The 22325-nt window shown below is 43.3% G+C and overlaps 1 protein-coding gene across 1 annotated transcript; it reads right to left on the bottom strand.

The window, feature by feature from the left end:
• Positions 1–4646: 4646 nt before the first annotated feature.
• LOC138854688 (uncharacterized) lies at positions 4647–10083 on the bottom strand. The gene is made up of 2 exons (XM_070099360.1): positions 8749–10083; positions 4647–5718 (listed from the first exon to the last, which is right to left on the bottom strand). The coding sequence occupies exons 1-2, from the start codon at positions 9958–9960 to the stop codon at positions 5362–5364; spliced, it is 1569 nt and encodes a 522-aa protein (XP_069955461.1). The 5' UTR covers positions 9961–10083; the 3' UTR covers positions 4647–5361.
• Between the last annotated feature and the right edge of the window lie 12242 nt (positions 10084–22325).

A 22325-nucleotide genomic window follows, 5' to 3' on the forward strand; every position in this document is an offset into this window, starting at 1 on the left:
ACAATAGCTATCATCACCATAACAATAGCTATCATCAACATAACAATAGCTATCATCACCATAACAATAGCTATCATCACCATAACAATAGCTGTCATCACCATAGCAATAGCTATCATCACCATAACAATAGCTATCATCACCATAACAATAGCTATCATCAACATAACAATAGCTATCATCAACATAACAATAGCTACGACCACTATAACAATAGCTACCATCACCATTACAATAACTACCATCGCCATAACAATAGCTACCATCACCATAACTGTAGCTACCATCACCATAACAATATTTACCATCATCATAACAATAGTTGCCATCACCATAACAATAGCTACCATCACCATTACAATAACTACCATCACCATAACAATAGCTACCATCACCATAACAATAGCTACCATTACAATAACTACCATCACCATAACAATAGCTACCATCACCATAACAATAGTTACCATCACCATTACAATAACTACCATCAAAATGACAATAGTTACCATCACCTTGACAATAGCTACCATCACCATAACAATAGTTACCATCACTATAACAATAGTTACCATCGCCATAACAATAGTTACCATCACCATAATAATAGCTACATCACCATAACAATAGTTACCATCACCATAACAATAGTTATCACCATAACAATAGCTACCATCACCATAACAAAAGTTACCATCGCCATAACAATAGTTACCATCACCTTAACAATAGTTACCATCACCATAACAGTAGCTACCATCACCATAACAATAGCTACCATCACCGTAACAATAGTTACCATCACCATAACAACAGCTACCATCACTATAACAATAGCTACTATTATCATAACAATAGCTACCATCACCATAACAACAGCTACCATCACTATAACAATAGCTACTATTACCATAACAATAGCTACCATCACCATAACAATAGCTACCATCACCATAACAACAGCTACCATCACAATAACAATAGCTACCATCACCATAACAATAGCTACCATCACCATAACAACAGCTACCATCACCATAACAATAGCTACCATCACCATAACAATAGCTACCATCACCATAACAACAGCTACCATCACCATAACAATAGCTACCATCACCACAACAACAGCTACTATCACCACAACAACAGCTACCATCACCATAACCATCACTATAACAATAGCTACAATTACCATAATAGCTACCATCACCACAACAACAGCTACCATCACTCTCAGTGTCATAACAATAGTGATATTCTTCAGGTCAGGGCAGTTCATGAAACATGGCTTAAATATCCTGTGACATCTTACAGCACAACAGAAATGACCTTAGTAGCGTGTGTGTGTGTGTGCGTAAGGCCCAGAGCCACGCTTAGTGACTAGACCCAGCACACAGTGACTCGACCCAGCACACAGTGACTCGACCCAGCACACAGTGACTCGACCCAGCACACACTGCCTCGACCCACCACACACTGCCTCGACCCACCACACACTGCCTCGACCCACCACACATTGCCTCGACCCACCACACACTGCCTCGACCCACCACACACTGCCTCGACCCACCACACACTGCCTCGACCCACCACACACTACCTCGACCCACCACACACTGCCTCGACCCACCACACACTACCTCGACCCACCACACACTGCCTCGACCCACCACACACTGCCTCGACCCACCACACACTGCCTCGACCCACCACACACTGCCTCGACCCACCACACACTGCCTCGACCCACCACACACTGCCTCGACCCACCACACACTGCCTCGACCCACCACACACTACCTCGACCCACCACACACTGCCTCGACCCACCACACAAGGAACTGATCTTCATAGATGCCGTTGTTTGGAAGCTTCTGCAATTGCATCAACAATCACAGAAAAACAGGGATTTGCAGTCTCCACCGCTATGGCACACAATATGGCTGATCACACCACCAGAGACGGCAGTCAGGAGGAAACACACCTGAATTGTTACTATGACACATGTGCAGCAGTTGTATGTTTACTGTCGCAACGTTTCGCCTACTCAGTAAACTTCTTTAGTTAATGCAGATAAATGGTTCAGAGAACCGGCAACTTGATAAATTAGACACAAATAAAAGACCTGGGTGTCTTTAGTGAGGAAACGTTTCGCCACACAGTGGTTTCATCAGTCCATACAAAGGAGAATGGTGAAGAACAGGAGGAGCTTGAGGTAATCAGTCCCACAGCCTTGAGTCGATGTAATCAGTCCATCAATCTTGGAAAGATTGAGGGACTGATTACCTCAAAGTCCTTCTGTTCTTCACCATTCTTCTTCGTACTGGACTGATGAAGTCACTGTGTGGCGAAACGTTTCCTCAGTATAGATACCCAAGTGTCGTACATGTGTCTAATTTATCAAGTTGTTGGTCTATTATACCATTTTAAACCTAACTCCTCAATCATCAATCCTACTCATCAAAATGTACATTTTAAATAAGTATAGCAAATCTGTTTGCAATACCTGAAAAGCGTAAATTGTAAATATATATATATCCTATTATCCATAAAGCGTAAATTGTAAATATATACATCAAGGTAAATATATATCCTGGTTTAGACACATGTACAACATCTGCGTATCTTTACTGTAGACGTTTCGCCATCCAGCGGCTTTATCAACACAGATTTTAGGACATAATTAGAAGACAGTAGAATTATATTTTATACCTGTCTTGCACAACTTGTCAGACACTGCAACATCATGGAATCTTAGTTCAGAGGATATCTACAAGACCTTCACGGCTGCTACAACTAAGCCATCTCTTTGGTAAGGACCTACTTCCACTGGGGAATCCCGCCTACCAGTGACTATGCCCTCGTCTGCTCCCCGTCCTTATCCACTGACGCCTATATAACCGCCAGTCTTCTTGCCTTTGCTCCAGATTCTCCTCCACCACGATGCTGTCAACACTTACTCCAAGGCTGAGGGACTAATTGCCTCATTTTTTGTATATAGTTCTACTGTCTTCTAATTGTCCTAGAATCTTTATTGATAAAGCCACTGGATGGCGAAACGTCTAAATAAAGATTCCCAATGTTGCACATGTGTCTTAACTTTCATATTGTCGGTATTTTATACCTTTCTTGCACAAATACATATATCCTATTATCAAATTATCCCTAAAAATAAGTTGGAAATATATATATATATATATATATATATATATATATATATATATATATATATATATATATATATATATATATATATATATATATATATATGACTTCAAGAGTGTATCAGTCTGTAGTGGAAGGAAGGCGGGGTAGGGGTCGGCCTAGGAAAGGTTGGAGGGAGGGGGTAAAGGTTTTGTGTGCGAGGGGCTTGGACTTCCAGCAGGCATGCGTGAGCGTGTTTGACAGGAGTGAATGGAGACAAATGGTTTTTAATACTTGACGTGCTGTTGGAGTGTGAGCAAAGTAACATTTATGAAGGGGTTCAGGGAAACCGGCAGGCCGGACTTGAGTCCTGGAGATGGGAAGTACAGTGCCTGCACTCTGAAGGAGGGGTGTTAATGTTGCAGTTTAAAAACTGTAGTGTAAAGCACCCTTCTGGCAAGACAGTGATGGAGTGAATGATGGTGAAAGTTTTTCTTTTTCGGGCCACCCTGCCTTAGTGGGAATCGGCCAGTGTGATAATAAATAAATATATATATATATATATATATATATATATATATATATATATATATATATATATATATATATATATATATATATAATATATATATATATATATATATATATATATATATATATATATATATATATATATATATATATATATATATATATATATATATATATATGCAATAAGATCACAGTAAACAGGTGATTTCAGAATATGCAAAACAACCACTCTGAAAGAATAGAGAAATTCCAAGCGCTTTCGTGACTACTCACATTATCAAGGAACTATGAAAGTAAAGCATCCAAGGAAGCTATATAAGGGGTCTGGCCGGCACCTCACTATCAGATCCCACAACGGTTAAACACCTGACGCGCGCCGGCCCAACTTGGATAGGTCCTTGGCACAACTCACCCCACAAACTATTCTACCCAAGAAATAAGAAATTTTAAAGATTATTTGTCCAGTGTATTATTAAATTCTTCCCAAATTCTATTAATTATAAATGGATCTAATTTATATAAACCAAAGGAAATATTCATATTATTGTCAAAACTGCTTTTTATGAAACAAGATTCAATTATATTCCTGTCGACCATGGACTTGCTTGATACTACTTTCTCAACTTTTTGAAAATCAATTGGATGGTTAAAATCTCTTACATGAATAAATAGAGCATTGGAATCTTGTCCAGTTCTAATGCTATATTTATGTTGTTTTAATCTTAGTTCGAGACTTTTACCATCTTTGCCTTACATGTATGGACTAATAAAAACACACAAACCAGGGAATCCAGTCAGACCAATTATTAGCTCCATAGGGTCAGTTTCATATAAATTATCCAAATGGCTTGTTGATATTTTGAGCCCTATTGTTGGCAAAATTTCTAACTTTAATGTTAAAAACAACATAGACTTGGTTGATAAATTAAGCTCCTTGACTGATATTACAACCTAGGATTTCAAATGGCCTGTTATCCCAGGTGTAATGGGAGCAAATAAACACAGTAGAAAAAGTTTAGACTTATATTATCCTTCACCAATTATAACAGCAATATGTACACTATGTACAGTGATAAATATAGTGCACTCCACGGTAAGCAAGGCAGAAATAGAAGCGACAAGATAGCACACCGTGCTTCAACCAGCTCTAGAGTGGGAATGACAAGGGCAGACAGGAGAGCGGTATCCACATAACCTCTGCGATTGTCAATCCCACCTTCTTATTGGCTAGAACCTGGTCACTAGTTGAACGATGGGGCCCCATCATCAACTCTTAGCAACCTGGTTCGCTGGTTGGGGGAGATAGCCTGTAAATGAGGGTGTGTCCATGCGCCGAATAAAGGTTACGTACTCTTTGCATGCCACACCCCCACCCCCGAGAAGGCTCAGGATTAGGCTGCCACCTCCCAGTGGTAACCGTGCCGCCATGGCACAAAATAATGGGACCGCCTATCCTCTCCACCATCCCACTCTTAGATAGAGCTCAGCTTTCCTAGTGACCAAAAGCCAAACCCTAAACTCAGAGTGAGACAGCAGTCAGATAGGCCAACATAGGTCCAAGATACAAGCGGACGGTAGCCCGTATCCCCTCACTAAAAAAAAACCCCCACATCAGGGGATAAAAAAAAAGAGCTTGAAAGGGGGGTTACCACAAATACATCCTAACCTAAATAAAATATTAAACTAGACTCTTGACAAAGAGTCTGCCAACACATTTTCTTTGCCGGCAATGTACTGAATTTTGAAATTGTAGGGCTGCAGCCTGAGCGTCCAACGCATAAGCCTTGTGTTGTGATTCTTCATGGCTTGGAGATAGACTAACGGGTTGTGATCACTGTAGACTGTGACCACCTGCGATGTCTGGCCCACATAAACATCGAAATGTTCCAAAGCCAGTACCAGCGCGAGGGCTTCTTTTTCAATGGTAGAGTAAGCTCTCTGATGTGGCTGGAACTTGGCTGAAAAGTATGCTACAGGCTGCAACTCCTTGTTCCCGATTTGTAATAGTACCGCCCCAACCCCAGACTCACAAGCATCAACCTGTAATGAAAAAGGTTTGGAGAAGTCTGGAGACAGGAGAATGGGTGCAGAGCACAATAATCTTTTTGCTTTATTAAAAGCAGTGTTACAATCTGACGTCCAATTAAAGGGAACTTTATGACTGGTAAGAGAGGTAAGAGGGGCTACAATATCTGAGAAATTCTTACAGAATCTTCTGTAAAATCCTATCATGCCTAGGAAACGTTGAAGAGATTTCCTATCATGAGGAACTGGATAATCTTTAATCGAAAGAACTTTAGCAAGTTTAGGTGCAACATTACCACTACCTACTTCATGGCCTAGAAAAGTGATAGTGGCCTGGCCAAAGGAAGATTTAGATAAATTAACTGTTAATTGGGAATTCTTAAAGATCTCAAACAGAGCTTTAAGTCTAAGTAGGTGTTGATCCCAAGTATCAGACACCACAACAATATCATCTAGGTATGCTGCCGTGCCTTCAAGTCCTTTAATAGCCTGATGGATGAGTTTCTGGAATGAAGAGGGGGAATTTTTCATTCCGAAGGGGGTAACTGTATACTGATAATGACCTCCTGGAATTACGAAGGCAGAGATTTCCTTCGCCTTATCTGTCAAAGGTACCTGATAGTAACCTTTAAGGAGATCTAATTTGGACACAAAAGTAGCCTTACCCACAAAGTCAATTACGTCATCCAGACGAGGAAGAGGGTAAGCATCTGTAATTGTGACCTCGTTCACTTTACGGTAGTCTGTGCACATACGAAACCCTCCATCAGCCTTCTTTACTAGGATGCACGGTGAAGCCCATGGACTAGATGACTCCTCCACTAAACCATGTTCTAACAAGAAGTCTACTTCCTGCTGAAGTAGCCTTTGCTTTTCATGATTAGCTCTGTAGGGGGAGAGTTTAATTGGTTTAGATTTTCCCACATCTACATCATGGTAACCTAACGTACATTTTTTCGGCACATCCGAAAAAATATTAGGATATGACTGTAGAAGCTCCGTTAAATTTGTTGCTTGTATTTCAGATAATCCATCCATTAAAGGGCTAGGATCCTTGAGGAGGACAGAATTGGAAAGTTTAGTATTAATTTCAGAGATAGAGTGCAAAGAGTCAGAGTCGTCCTCAGAGGTAGAGGACAAAGTCATTACTGGGACTTTATCTGGTGTATGAAAGGCCTTGATTTGATTAATGTGGTAAGTTTTTGTTTTTGAGGTCTTACCAATGGGAGCTACCACATAATTTAAATCAGATAATCTACTTACTATCTGCATAGGTCCCGTAAATCTAGCTTTCAAGGTGTGGCCAGGTATAGGTTCCTGCACCAACACCTTGTCTCCTGGATGGAAGGAGCGGAATTGTGCACTTTTGTCATACCTCTGTTTCATCTTACTTTGAGCTATCTTTAGGTTAGCCGTGGCTAACTCACGTGCCACCTGCAACCTTGAAGACGGGTTGTAGAGTGCTGAGCTTACGTCTTCTCCCATCCATCCTTCTTTGAGCACCCGAAGAGGACCTCGTACATTGTGCCCAAAGATCAGCTCAAACGGACTATACCCTGTAGACTCTTGCACCGTCTCTCGTACTGAGAATAGCAACAACGGTAGAGATTCATCCCAATCTGTCGGAAAGTGCATGCAAAAACTTCTCATCATTGTTTTTAATGTTTGGTGGAATCTTTCCAAGGCGCCTTGGGACTGAGGGTGATAGGCAGTGGATAAGTTGTGAATTATCCCTAACCTAGTTAATACTTCCCTAAATGCTTTGGCAGTGAAGTTAGTACCTTGATCACTTTGTATAGTTTTAGGAATGCCAAAACAAGAAATGAATTTTGTTAAAGCTTTGAGAATAGCTTTAGTATTGATACTACGCATTGGGATTGCTTCAGGATATCTGGTTACTTTATCCATAATTGTAAATAAATACTGATTTCCAGACTTTGACTTAGGTAGTGGACCTACACAATCTATAATTAAATCTGCAAAAGGTTCTCCATCAGCAGGTATGGGTTGGAGAGGTGCAGGTTTAATGGAATGTCCAGGTTTCCCAACTTGCTGACATTCTCGGCAACACCTAATATGATTCTTCACATCTTTCTTTAATTTTGGCCAATAAAATTCTTTTGTGATTCTATACAAGGTTTTTGTAATTCCTAAGTGACCTCCTAATGACGTATTATGAGCTATATTTAATATCTGAGGTCTATACTTGGTTGGAACCACTAACCTGTCGTATAATTGCCGGCCCTCTATCTCCTTACCAGTCTCAGTGCATACCAAATAATCATTTTTAACTTCATACTTGACTGGATGACCCAAAGAGGATTTACCCATGGCTGCCTCAAAAGCGAATTTTAAAGAAGGGTCCTTTCGTTGTTCCTCCCGGAAGGACAGTCCCTCGGGCATGGAAACAGAGACATCTGGGAATCCTGCAACCTGGGAATAGGAAGGCTTGATCGGGGTCTGTTCACTTGATTTACGAGACTCCGGCCGGTGTGTCTCATAAAACAACGTGGCTATTCCGAGATCGGAGTCGTCCAAGGATAGGTCAACATTCTCCCCAGACAACCCTTGGGATGTTGCCCGAGTTATGGCCAACACTGGAGAAGCATTAATCATTATAGGTTCAGGACACGAAGTAACAGTAGTAATGTTATTACCCAGTAATAACATGGCATTTTTCATGGGAAATCCTTTTGAGATACCTACAGTCAAGTACCCAGTGTAATATTTGCACTGTACATAAATTTTATGCAAAGGAACTGAATATATAGCTCCTCCGTAAGCTTCCAATAAAACTGAGGAATTCAAGGAAGTATTCTCTGAAAGGGGTAATATTCCTTCTCTGACAAGTGAGCAATATGCTCCAGTATCTCTAAAGGTATTTACTTTAGTTGGTTCTGAGTTTTCCTGAAGGGAAATAAGACTTTCGCAATAATAAGGGGCCATACCTTTTTCTACTTCTCTAGGGGACATGTTACTAGGGATATTAGAGATTTTCCCGATGGGTTGAGGTTTTTGAGGGCAGTTGGAACTGATGTGACCTACTTTATTGCATCTGAAGCAGACGACAGGCTTGCCCTTTACTCCCTGATGACGTTGCAAGTGGTGTCGTTCTGGCTGGTGCCTCTCTGGATATTGTTGTCGAGATGCTCCATAAGTAGTTTGCCTCTCCGCAGGGGGACCATATGTTGAGAAGCGTGGCTCACCAGGTGACTTATTTGGATGACGTAGACGCTCTCCCTCCTGCTGGCACTTCATTCTCCAATGTTGTCGATCTCTGCTCACGCCAGACTGTTGAAAAGAGAGACAGGACCGCTCGGACAAGGAGCGGTTCGTTTCGAAGGTATCAGCCAACCTGGCCGCCTCCAATGCAGTGGTTAAGTCACGATCCTGCAGAAAGACACGAACCTCTGGTCCCACAGACTCCAGCAGGTTATCAATCAGAATAAGCTGCACCAGCTCCTCAAAGTTAGAGACACCACTCGCTTTATACCAGCTGGTAAAAGCTTTGGTTTGCTGTCTCACAAAGTCCACCAGGGATTGACCAAGCTGCCGCCTGTTCAATTTGAAGGTCTTACGATATTTAGCTGGGATACATGTATATGCTCCCAACACTGTGGTCTTCACTACTTGATAATCAGAGAATTCAGCGTCAGTTAATACCGACGTAAATTCCTGTGCCTTACCCAATAATGCTGTATGAACCAACGCTGCCCAGTGCTGTTCCGGCCACCTCAAGGCTCGAGCCTGATTTTCGAAGCTTTCGAAAAATTGCTCTGGTTCGGCCTCATTGAAGCGGGGAACAAGCTGTACTGCTTTTTGTAAACTGAAATCGTTTACAGAATGCGAAAACTGCCTCCTTTCTCTTTCCCTATCAAATTCTTCCCTTGCGAATGCTCTCTGTTCCCTAGTTTGCTCAAGATTGATTTTTGCCAGCTCAAGTGCCAACGACGCTGATTCACCCTGAGACAACCCAGCTGCACTATACTGACCATTTTGCTCCGTAGGTATATCATCTTCCTCCTGCGAGAACATAGTAGTTTTTTCCCTAGCTCCCGTAGAGGGAGGAGTTTGATGTGCCATCTCTTCTTCAATAAGTATGTCAGCAATAAGTGAACGCAGTTGCGCAGCTGTAAGAGTGCGTTTATAGGGAATGCCAATGGAACGAGCAATTTGCCAACAACGCTGTAGAGACAATTTAGGTAGGTTATGCAAAGTATATGCCGACACCAGGCGTCTGACTCGTCTAGGTGGCATAAGTTATTCGCTATGCACAGTACGAATACCCCAACGTAACACGTTAATTTGCAGAACACGCTTAGCTATGCACAGTACGATTGCAGAATACGCATACAAGCAAAGCCGACTGCACACAAGATTGACCGTAGCGAAGCGAGCACACTGAACAAGCTAGTAGCGAGCTGTTGAACGATTACACAATAGCAAGGCTGATCATAAGCAACTGACACGCAAAATTTTTAAAGCGAAGCGAAACAGCAAGCTACACAATGTTCCTGCTACAAGCTTCACCCTAAGCTCAACCGTTTCTCTAAGTTCAGATCCCGGACAGGCCCCCATATTACAACCTAGGATTTCAAATGGCCTGTTATCCCAGGTGTAATGGGAGCAAATAAACACAGTAGAAAAAGTTTAGACTTATATTATCCTTCACCAATTATAACAGCAATATGTACACTATGTACAGTGATAAATATAGTGCACTCCACGGTAAGCAAGGCAGAAATAGAAGCGACAAGATAGCACACCGTGCTTCAACCAGCTCTAGAGTGGGAATGACAAGGGCAGACAGGAGAGCGGTATCCACATAACCTCTGCGATTGTCAATCCCACCTTCTTATTGGCTAGAACCTGGTCACTAGTTGAACGATGGGGCCCCATCATCAACTCTTAGCAACCTGGTTCGCTGGTTGGGGGAGATAGCCTGTAAATGAGGGTGTGTCCATGCGCCGAATAAAGGTTACGTACTCTTTGCATGCCACAACTGACTTAAATGATTTTAACATGGTTAGTTTTGATGTTACTTCCTTGTTTACGAAAGTTCCTGTTGATGATTTATTAAGTTTCTTATCTGAAGAACTCGTTAACTATGATTTACCATTGCCAGTTCCTACTATCATTAAACTTATTAAACTTTGCATTGTTGATGCAAAATTTGTATTTAATGATAAATTTTACACTCAGAAGTTTGGTATGGCAATGGGAAATCCTCTTTCACCTGTTCTTAGTAACCTATACATGGAATTTTTTGAAACAAGGTTGCTTAACACAATCCTCCCTAATAGAGCTAAATGGTTCAGATATGTTGATGATATTTTGTGTCTTATGCCCAAAAATGTAGATATACACCATTTCCTTGGAAAATTAAATAGCTTAGCCCATTCAATAAACTTTACTGTTGAGTTTGAAGAAAATAACTCATTGCCTTTTCTAGATGTTTTAATTATTAAGGGTAATAATGAATTCAAATTTAAAATTTACAGAAAACCTACTAATAACTGTTCCTATGTCCACTATTATTCCTCGCATCAAGATAGAGTCAAACTGTCTGTTTTCTCATCAATGTTTTTGAGAGCTTTACGAATTTGTAGTCCTGAGTTCATAGATGAGGAAATATCCAAAATTTATGAAATAGGTAATGATTTAAAATACCCAAGAAATGTAATTGATAAATCTTTTAAAGTTGCTAGAAATACTTTTTACAATCCAAAAAGGGACAACCAGCCTTATTCAACTAAAAATATGTTGGTTCTCCCTTACCATGAAAACTTGGTTGATATGCCTTCTCTTCTTAAGACTTTTAATATTAAAGTTGTATTCAAAAATCTTGATACAGTAAAAAACTTTTGATAAAGAATTCCCCCCAAAATGCTGATGGATGTGTCTATAAGATTCCTTGTAAAATTTGCGATAAAGTTTATTACGGTCAAACTGGTAAAAGTCTCGAACTAAGATTAAAACAACATAAATATAGCATTAGAACTGGACAAGATTCCAATGCTCTATTTATTCATGTAAGAGATTTTAACCATCCAATTGATTTTCAAAAAGTTGAGAAAGTAGTATCAAGCAAGTCCATGGTCGACAGGAATATAATTGAATCTTGTTTCATAAAAAGCAGTTTTGACAATAATATGAATATTTCCTTTGGTTTATATAAATTAGATCCATTTATAATTAATAGAATTTGGGAAGAATTTAATAATACACTGGACAAATAATCTTTAAAATTTCTTATTTCTTGGGTAGAATAGTTTGTGGGGTGAGTTGTGCCAAGGACCTATCCAAGTTGGGTCGGCGCGCGTCAGGTGTTTAACCGTTGTGGGATCTGATAGTGAGGTGCCGGCCAGACCCCTTATATAGCTTCCTTGGATGCTTTACTTTCATAGTTCCTTGATAATGTGAGTAGTCACGAAAGCGCTTGGAATTTCTCTATTCTTTCAGAGTGGTTGTTTTGCATATATCTATATATATATGTATAGTATATATATATATATATATATATATATATATATATATATATATATATATATATATATATATATATTATCCAGGTTGCAGTGCCGTCCACAGGATGACTTTGGTTACAACGGTAAACTAACAACTTGGGCAGGAGAATCTGAAATTCTAATGACTCAATAAAGTCTTTCTGAACATCTACACTTTTGTTCACTTGTTGTCACCCAAATTCCTGACACCGAAAACTTCCCATTCAAAAAATTTCGGACGTTTACATTTTATTTTTGTTATTTTTTTTTTGGCGTTTTTCCAGTTAGTGTCTTGTGGTCTTGATTAATTTTTGTGGTCTTGATTTTTTGTGGTCTTGATTGTTTTTTGTGGTTTTGATTATTTTTTGTGATCTTGATTTTTTTTGGCCTTGATTTTTGTGGTCTTCATTTTTTATGATCTTGACTATTTTTTTGTGGTCTTGATTTTTGTGGTCATGAATTTTTGTGGTCTTGATGTTTTGTGGTCTTGACTTTTTGTGGTCTTGATTTTTGTTGCCTTGATTTTTGTGGCATTGATTTTTTGTGGTCTTCATTTTTTTGGCCTTGAGTTTTGCGGCCTTGATTTTTTGTGGCCTTGATTTTTTGTGGCCTTGATTTTTTGTGGTCTTGATTTTTTGGTCTTGATTTTTTATGGTCTTGCTTATTTTTTGTGATCTTGATTTTCTTTGGTTGATTTCAGCTCCTGAGCCACTTCTTGATCAACAGCTCCCGCTGTGCTACACCTGCTAGGCGCTGTGCTACACCTGCTAGACGCTGTGCTACACTTGCTAGGTGCTGTGCTACACCTGCTAGGCGCTGTGCTACACCTGCTAGGTGCTGTGCTACACCTTCTAGGCGCTGTGCTACACCTGCTAGGTGCTGTGCTACACCTGCTAGGTGCTGTGCTACACCTGCTAGGCGCTGTGCTACACCTGCTAGGTGCTGTGCTACACCTGCTAGGTGCTGTGCTACACCTGCTAGGTGCTGTGCTACACCTGCTAGGCGCTGTGCTACACCTGCTAGGTGCTGTGCTACACCTGCTAGGTGCTGTGCTACACCTGCTAGACGCTGTGCTACACTTGCTAGGTGCTGTGCTACACCTGCTAGGTGCTGTGCTACACCTGCTAGGTGTTGTGCTACACCTGCTAGACGCTGTGCTACACTCGCTAGGTGCTGTGCTACACCTGCTAGGTGATGTGCTACACCTGCTAGGCGCTGTGCTACACCTGCTAGGCGCTGTGCTACACCTGCTAGACGCTGTGCTACACCTGCTAGGTGCTGTGCTACACCTGCTAGGTGATGTGCTGCACCTGCTAGGCGCTGTGTTACACCTGCTAGGTGCTGTGCTACACCTGCTAGGCACTGTGCTACACCTGCTAGGCGCTGTGTTACACCTGCTAGGTTCTGTGCTACACCTGCTAGGTGTTGTGCTACACCTGCTAGGCGCTGTGCTACACCTGCTAGGCGCTGTGTTACACCTGCTAGGTGCTGTGCTACACCTGCTAGGCGCTGTGCTACACCTGCTAGGCGCTGTGCTACACCTGCTAGGCGCTGTGCTACACCTGCTAGGTGCTGTGCTACACCTGCTAGGCGCTGTGCTACACCTGCTAGGCGCTGTGTTACACCTGCTAGGTGCTGTGCTACATCTGCTAGGTGCTGTGCTACACCTGCTAGACGCTGTGCTACACCTGCTAGATGCTGTGCTACACCTGCTAGGTGCTGTGCTACACCTGCTAGGCGCTGTGCTACACCTGCTAGGTGCTGTGCTACACCTGCTAGGTGCTGTGCTACACCTGCTAGATGCTGTGCTACAACTGCTAGGTGCTGTGCTACAACTGATAGGCGCTGTGCTACACCTGCTAGACGCTGTGCTACACCTGCTAGATGCTGTGCTACACCTGCTAGGTGCTGTGCTACAACTGATAAGCGTTGTGCTACACCTGCTAGACGCTGTGCTACACCTGCTAGATGATGTGCTACACCTGCTAGGTGCTGTGCTACACCTGCTAGACGCTGTGCTACACCTGCTAGGCGCTGTGCTACACCTGCTAGACGCTGTGCTACACCTGCAAGACGCTGTGCTACACCTGTTAGACGCTGTGCTACACCTGCTAGACGCTGTGCTACACCTGCTAGGCGCTGTGTTACACCCGCTACGTGCTGTGCTATACCTGTTAGGCGCTGTGCTACACCTGCTAGGCGCTGTGCTACACCTGCTAGGCGCTGTGCTGGGTGTCTTGAGGGTATTGCATGGGTGGGTCGAGACCTCTCCAAGTGGCTTAACTCGTCTCTGTTGATGACTCGTCTCGTAGAAACCATACAAGTCTGTGAAGCTACTTAAAGTGTTATGTACTGTTAATGGCCCACTTAACGTGTTATACTATTAATGGACCACTTAAAGTGTTGTTATATACTGTTAAAAGACCACTTAAAGTGTTGATATACTGTTAATGGATCACGTAAAGTGTTGCTATATACTGTTAATGGACCACTTAACGTGTTATACTATTAATGGACACTTAAAGTGTTGTTATATACTGTTAATAGATCACTTAAAGTGTTGATATAATGTGAACGGATCACGTAAAGTGTTGCTATATACTGTTAATGGACCACTTAAAGTGTTGATCATACGACTTTGTCATAAAGGGGAAAAAATCAGTCACTGTTCAACCCAGCAACCGAATCTCTGTTGAGTTTTTCAACCATTCTCGCCAGTGGCCAGAGAAATGTTTGACAGATTCCTGACGTTACCCAACAAAAGCTTCTCTTACACTCTCAGTGCCAGGTAAGGAAATTGAGCTTTTTTTTTTTTAAGCATTTACCAGTTTGTGGAGAGACTGTGCAAGCCGACACTATTTTTTTTATATGTCCCCTGATTGCCTCCATTTACACGCTTCTCCTTTGATATTTAAACTTTTGCCCGGGACATTTACAATTTCCCTTCAGGTGATATTTATACTTTTCCTAGTACGTTTAATCACTTTTCCCAGGGACATTTAAGCACTTTTCCTTGTAATATTAAGAACACTTTCCTTTGTAATATTCCGAGACAGATAAGAAAGTGCTTAGATCAACTAGCTGTTTACCTGGAGTTTACCTGGAGAGAGTTTCGGGGGTCAACGCCCCCGCGGCCCGGTCTGTGACCAGGCCTCCTGGTGGATCAGCCCCTGATCAACCAGGCTGTTGCTGCTGGCTGCACGCAAACCAACATACGAGCCACAGCCCGGCTGATCAGGAACTGACTTTAGGTGCTTGTCCAGTGCCAGCTTGAAGACTGCCAGGGGTCTGTTGGTAATCCCCCTTATGTGTGCTGGGAGGCAGTTGAACAGTCTCGGGCCCCTGACACTTATTGTATGGTCTCTTAACGTGCTAGTGACACCCCTGCTTTTCATTGGGGGGATGGTGCATCGTCTGCCAAGTCTTTTGCTTTCGTAGTGAGTGATTTTCGTGTGCAAGTTCGGTACTAGTCCCTCTAGGATTTTCCAGGTGTATATAATCATGTATCTCTCCCTCCTGCGTTCCAGGGAATACAGGTTTAGAAACCTCAAGCGCTCCCAGTAATTGAGGTGTTTTATCTCCGTTATGCGCGCCGTGAAAGTTCTCTGTACATTTTCTAGGTCGGCAATTTCACCTGCCTTGAAAGGTGCTGTTAGAGTGCAGCAATATTCCAGCCTAGATAGAACAAGTGACCTGAAGAGTGTCATCATGGGCTTGGCCTCCCTAGTTTTGAAGGTTCTCATTATCCATCCTGTCATTTTTCTAGCAGATGCAATTGATACAATGTTATGGTCCTTGAAGGTGAGATCCTCCGACATAATCACTCTCAGGTCTTTGACGTTGGTGGTTCGCTCTATTTTGTGGCCAGAATTTGTTTTGTACTCTGATGAAGATTTAATTTCCTCATGTTTACCATATCTGAGTAATTGAAATTTCTCATCGTTGAACTTCATATTGTTTTCCGCAGCCCACTGAAAGATTTGGTTGATGTCCGCCTGGAGCCTTGCAGTGTCTGCAATGGAAGACACTGTCATGCAGATTCGGGTGTCATCTGCAAAGGAAGACACGGTGCTGTGGCTGACATCCTTGTCTATGTCGGATATGAGGATGAGGAACAAGATGGGAGCTAGTACTGTGCCTTGTGGAACAGAGCTTTTCACCGTAGCTGCCTCGGACTTTACTCTGTTGACGACTACTCTCTGTGTTCTGTTAGTGAGGAAATTATAGATCCATCGACCGACTTTTCCTGTTATTCCTTTAGCACGCATTTTGTGCGCTATTACGCCATGGTCACACTTGTCGAAGGCTTTTGCAAAGTCTGTATATATTACATCTGCATTCTTTTTGTCTTCTAGTGCATTTAGGACCTTGTCGTAGTGATCCAATAGTTGAGACAGACAGGAGCGACCTGTTCTAAACCCATGTTGCCCTGGGTTGTGTAACTGATGGGTTTCTAGATGGGTGGTGATCTTGCTTCTTAGGACCCTTTCAAAGATTTTTATGATATGGGATGTTAGTGCTATTGGTCTGTAGTTCTTTGCTATTGCTTTACTGCCCCCTTTGTGGAGTGGGGCTATGTCTGTTGTTTTTAGTAACTGATGGACAACCCCCGTGTCCATGCTCCCTCTCCATAGGATGGAAAAGGCTCGTGATAGGGGCTTCTTGCAGTTCTTGATGAACACAGAGTTCCATGAGTCTGGCCCTGGGGCAGAGTGCATGGGCATGTCATTTATCGCCTGTTCGAAGTCATTTGGCGTCAGGATAACATCGGATAGGCTTGTGTTAATCAAATTTTGTGGCTCTCTCATAAAAAATTCATTTTGATCTTCGACTCTCAGTCTGGTTAGCGGCTTGCTAAAAACTGAGTCATATTGGGACTTGAGTAGCTCACTCATTTCCTTGCTGTCATCTGTGTAGGACCCATCTTGTTTAAGTAGGGGCCCAATACTGGACGTTGTTCTCGATTTTGATTTGGCATAGGAGAAGAAATACTTTGGGTTTCTTTCGATTTCATTTATGGCTTTTAGTTCTTCCCGCGATTCCTGACTCCTAAAGGATTCTTTTAGCTTAAGTTCGATGCTTGCTATTTCTCTGACCAGTGTCTCCCTACGCATTTCAGATATATTGACCTCTTTTAGCCGCTCTGTTATTCTTTTCCGTCGCCTGTAAAGGGAGCGCCTGTCTCTTTCTATTTTACATCTACTCCTCCTTTTTCTTAGAGGAATAAGCCTTGTGCATACATCGAGTGAAAGGGGTGAAAAGGGTGAAAGGGGTGTAACTCCACTTACTTGGACCAAGAGCCCTTCACCAACCTTGAAGGATCCAACGTTCATAAACAGGTGAAGCAATATAAAAGAAATACGATACAGGGAGAGAGAGAGAGAGAGAGAGAGAGAGAGAGAGATAGAAAGATAGTGAGAGAGAGAGTGAGAGAGTGAGAGAGAGAGAGAGTGAGAGAGAGAGAGAGAGAGAGAGAGAGAGAGAGAGAGAGAGAGAGAGAGAGAGAGAGAGAGAGAGAGAGAGAGAGAGAGAGAGAGAGAGAGAGAGAGAGAGAGAGAGAGAGAGAGAGAGAGAGAGAGAGAGAGAGAGAGAGAGAATGATGCGAGGGATAACAAGAGATATGGGGGAATCTGGTTTATTGAGAGAGGTAATTGTTGTTGTTGCGAAGGTATTGCTGTTGTTGTTGCAAGGCTACTGTTGTTGTTGTTGCGAAGGTATTGCTTTTGTTGCTTCAAGGCTACTGTTGTTGTTGTTGCGACGGTATTGCTGTTGTTGTTGCAAGGCTACTGTTGTTGTTGCAAGGCTACTGTTGTTGCAAAGGTGCTGTTGTTGTTGCAAGACTACTGTTGTTGCAAGGCTACTGTTGTTGTTGCAAGGCTACTGTTGTTGTTGCGACGGTATTGATGTTGTTGTTGCAAGGCTATTGTTGTTGTTGCAAGGCTACTGTTGTTGTTGCAAGGCTACTGTTGTTGTTGCAAGGCTACTGTTGTTGTTGCAAGGCTACCGTTGTTGTTGCATGGCTACTGTTGTTGCTGCAAGGCTACTGTTGTTGTTGCAAGGCTATTGTTGTTGCAAAGGTGCTGTTGTTGTTGCAAGACTACTGTTGTTGCAAGGCTACTGTTGTTGTTGCAAGGCTACTGTTGTTGTTGCGACGGTATTGCTGTTGTTGTTGCATGGCTACTGTTGTTGCTGCAAGGCTACTGTTGTTGTTGCAAGGCTACTGTTGTTGCAAAGCTACTCTTGTTGTTGCAAGGCTACTGTTGTTGTTGCAAGGCTACTGTTGTTGTTGCAAGGCTACTGTTGTTGTTGCAAGGCTACTGTTGTTGTTGTTGCGACGGTATTGCTGTTGTTGTTGCATGGCTACTGTTGTTGCTGCAAGGCTACTGTTGTTGTTGCAAGGCTACTGTTGTTGTTGTTGCGACGGTATTGCTGTTGTTGTTGCATGGCTACTGTTGTTGCTGCAAGGCTACTGTTGTTGTTGCAAGGCTACTGTTGTTGCAAAGCTACTCTTGTTGTTGCAAGGCTACTGTTGTTGTTGCAAGGCTACTGTTGTTGTTACAAGGCTACTGTTGTTGTTGCAAGGCTAATGTTGTTGTTGCAAGGCTACTGTTGTTGTTGCAAGGTTGTTGTTGCTACTGTTGTTGTTACAAGGCTACTGTTGTTGTTGCAGGCTACTACTGTTGTTGTTGCAAGGCTAATGTTGTTGTTGCAAGGCTACTGTTGTTGTTGCAAGGCTAATGTTGTTGTTGCAAGGCTAATGTTGTTGTTGCAAGGCTACTGTTGTTGTTGCAAGGCTACTGTTGTTGTTACAAGGCTACTGTTGTTGTTGCAAGGCTAATGTTGTTGTTGCAAGGCTACTGTTGTTGTTGCAAGGCTAATGTTGTTGTTGCAAGGCTACTGTTGTTGTTGCAAGGCTAATGTTGTTGTTGCAAGGCTACTGTTGTTGACGGAGGTGGACTAGAGGTGTGTATGTGGGTGGAGGAAGGTAAACTGGGAGAGTGTGTGAGGACTCACTGCACCGTAAACTCTCTAAATACAATAATAATAATAATAATAATAATAATAATAATAATAATAATAATAATAATAATAATAATAATATATAATAATAATAATAATAATAATAATAATAATAATAATAATAATAATAATAATAATAATAATAATAATAATAATAATAATAATAATAATAATAATAATAATATTAATAATAATAATAATAATAATAATAATAATAATAACTCCAGTAATTAAAATAATTATTAATATTATTATTACTATCATCATGATTTTGACAATATATATATATATATATATATATATATATATATATATATATATATGTTGTGGTGGTGTGTTGTGGTGGTGTGTTGTGGTGGTGTGTTGAGGTGGTGTGCTGTGGTGGTGTGTTGTGGTGGTGTATTGTGGTGGTGTGTTGTGGTGGAGTGTTGTGGTGGTGTGCTGTGGTGGTGTGTTGTGGTGGTGTGTTGTGGTGGTGTGTTGTGGTGGTGTGTTGAGGTGGTGTGTTGTGGTGGTGTGTTGTGGTGGTGTGTTGTGGTGGTGTGTTGGTGGTGGTGTGTTGTGGTGGTGTGTTGTGGTGGTGTGTTGTGGTGGTGTGTTGTGGTGGTGTGTTGTGGTGGTGTGTTGTGGTGGTGTGTTGTGGTGGTGTGTTGTGGTGGTGTGTTGTGGTGGTGTGTTGTGTTGGATTGTTGTGGTGGTGTGTTGTGGTGGTGTGTTGTGGTGGTGTGTTGTGGTGGTGTGTTGTGGTGTGTTGTGGTGGTGTGTTGTGTTGGAATGTTGTGGTGGAGTGTTGTGGTTGTGTGTTGTGGTGGTGTGTTGTGTTGGAGTGTTGGTGGTGGTGTGTTGTGGTGGTGTGGTGTGGTGGTGGTGTGTTGTGGTGGTGTGCTGTGGTGGTGTGTTGGTGGTGGTGTGTGTGGTGGTGTGGTGGGTGTGTTGTGGTGGTGTGTGTGTTGTGGTGGTGTGTTGTGGTGGTGTGTTGGTGGTGGTGTGTTGTGGTGGTGTGTTGTGGTGGTGTGTTGTGGTGGTGTGTTGTGGTGGTGTGTTGTGGTGGTGTGTTGTGGTGGTGTGTTGGTGGTGGTGTGTTGGTGGTGGTGTGTTGTGGTGGAGTGTTGTGGTGGTGTGTTGTGGTGGTGTGTTGGTGGTGGAGTCTTGGTGGTGGTGTGTTGTGGTGGAGTGTTGTGGTGGTGTGTTGTGGTGGTGTGTTGTGGTGTGTGGTGGTGTGTTGGTGGTGGTGTGTTGTGGTGGTGTGTTGTGGTGGTGTGTTGTGGTGGTGTGTTGTGGTGGTGTGTTGTGGTGTGTTGGTGGTGGTGTGTTGGTGGTGGTGTGTTGGTGGTGGTGTGTTGTGGTGGTGTGTTGTGGTGGTATGTGGTGGTATGTGGTGGTGTGTGGTGGTGGTGTGTTGTGGTGGTGTGTTGTGGTGTGTTGGTGGTGGTGTGTTGGTGGTGTGTTGGTGGTGGTGTGTTGTGGTGGTGTGTTGTGGTGGTGTGTTGTGGTGGTGTGTTGTGGTGGTGTGTTGGTGGTGGTGTGTTGTGGTGGTGTGTTGTGGTGGTGTGTTGTGGTGGTGTGTTGTGGTGGTGTGTTGTGGTGGTGTGTTGTGGTGGTGTGTTGTGGTGGTGTGTTGTGGTGGTGTGTTGTGGTGGTGTGTTGTGGTGGTGTGTTGGTGGTGGTGTGTTGTGGTGGTGTGTTGTGGTGGTGTGTTGGTGGTGGTGTGTTGTGGTGGTGTGTTGTGGTGGTGTGTTGTGGTGGTGTGTTGGTGGTGGTGTGTTGGTGGTGGTGTGTTGTGGTGGTGTGTTGGTGGTGGTGTGTTGTGGTGGTGTGTTGTGGTGGTGTGTTGTGGTGGTGTGTTGTGGTGGTGTGTTGGTGGTGGTGTGTTGTGGTGGTGTGTTGGTGTTGGTGTGTTGGTGGTGGGGTGTTGTGGGGGTGTGTTGGTGGTGGAGTCTTGGTGGTGGTGTGTTGTGGTGGTGTGTTGGTGGTGGTGTGTTGTGATGGTGTGTTGTGGTGGTGTGTTGGTGGTGGTGTGTTGTGGTGGTGTGTTGGTGGAGGTGTGTTGTGGTGGTGTATTGGTGGTGGTGTGTTGGTGGTGGTGTTGTGGTGGTGTGTTGCTGTGGTGTGTTGTGGTGGTGTGTTGCTGTGGTGTGTTGTGGTGGTGTGTTGTGGTGGTGTGTTGTGGTGGTGTGTTGTGGTGGTGTGTTGTGGTGGTGTGTTGGTGGTGGTGTGTTGTGGTGGTGTGTTGGTGGTGGTGTGTTGGTGGTGGTGTGTTGGTGGTGGTGTGTTGTGGTGGTGTGTTGTGGTGGTGTGTTGTGGTGGTGTGTTGTGGTGGTGTGTTGTGGTGGTATGTTGTGTTGGTGTGTGTTGTGGTGGTGTGTGTTGTGGTGGTGTGTGTTGTGGTGGTGTGTTGTGGTGTAGTGTTGTAGTGGAGTGTTGTGGTGTGTGTTGTGGTGGTATGTGTTGTGTTGGTGTGTGTTGTGGTGGAGTGTTGTGGTGGTGTGTTGTGGAGAAGTGTTGTGGTGGTGTGTTGTGGTGGTGTGTTGGTGGTGGTGTGATGGTGGTGGTGTGTTGTGGTGGTGTGTTGTGGTGGTGTGTTGGTGGTGGTGTGTTGTGGTGGAGTGTTGTGGTGGTGTGTTGCTGTGGTGTGTTGTGGTGGTGTGTTGCTGTGGTGTGTTGTGGTGGTGTGTTGTGGTGGTGTGTTGTGGTGGTGTGTTGGTGGTGGTGTTTTGGTGGTGGTGTGTTGTGGTGGTGTGTTGTGGTGGTGTGTTGTGGTGGTGTGTTGTGGTGGTGTGTTGTGGTGGTGTGTTGTGGTGGTGTGCTGTGGTAGAGTGTTGTGGTGGTGTGTTGTGGTGGTGTGTTGTGGTGGAGTCTTGGTGGTGGTGTGTTGTGGTGGAGTGTTGTGGTGGTGTGTTGTGGTGGTGTGTTGGTGGTGGTGTGTTGGTGGTGGTGTGTTGTGGTGGTGTGTTGTGGTGGTGTGTTGTGGTGGTGTGTTGTGGTGGTGTGTTGGTGGTGGTGTGTTGTGGTGGTGTGTTGTGGTGGTGTGTTGGTGGTGGTGTGTTGGTGGTGGTGTGTTGTGGTGGTGTGTTGGTGGTGGTGTGTTGTGGTGGT

This window comes from Cherax quadricarinatus, chromosome 67 (assembly GCF_038502225.1).
Source record: "Cherax quadricarinatus isolate ZL_2023a chromosome 67, ASM3850222v1, whole genome shotgun sequence".
Classification (NCBI taxonomy): Eukaryota; Metazoa; Arthropoda; class Malacostraca; order Decapoda; family Parastacidae; genus Cherax; species Cherax quadricarinatus.

Excerpts from the sequence above, each read along its gene's own strand:
- LOC138854688 (XM_070099360.1), bottom strand. The coding sequence starts at position 9,960 with ATGCCACCTAGACGAGTCAGACGCCTGGTGTCGGCATATACTTTGCAT. Across the intron at positions 5,719-8,748 it reads TCTGCTTCAGATGCAATAAA|GTTGATGCTTGTGAGTCTGG; the intron begins GTAGGTCACATC and ends TTTTCATTACAG.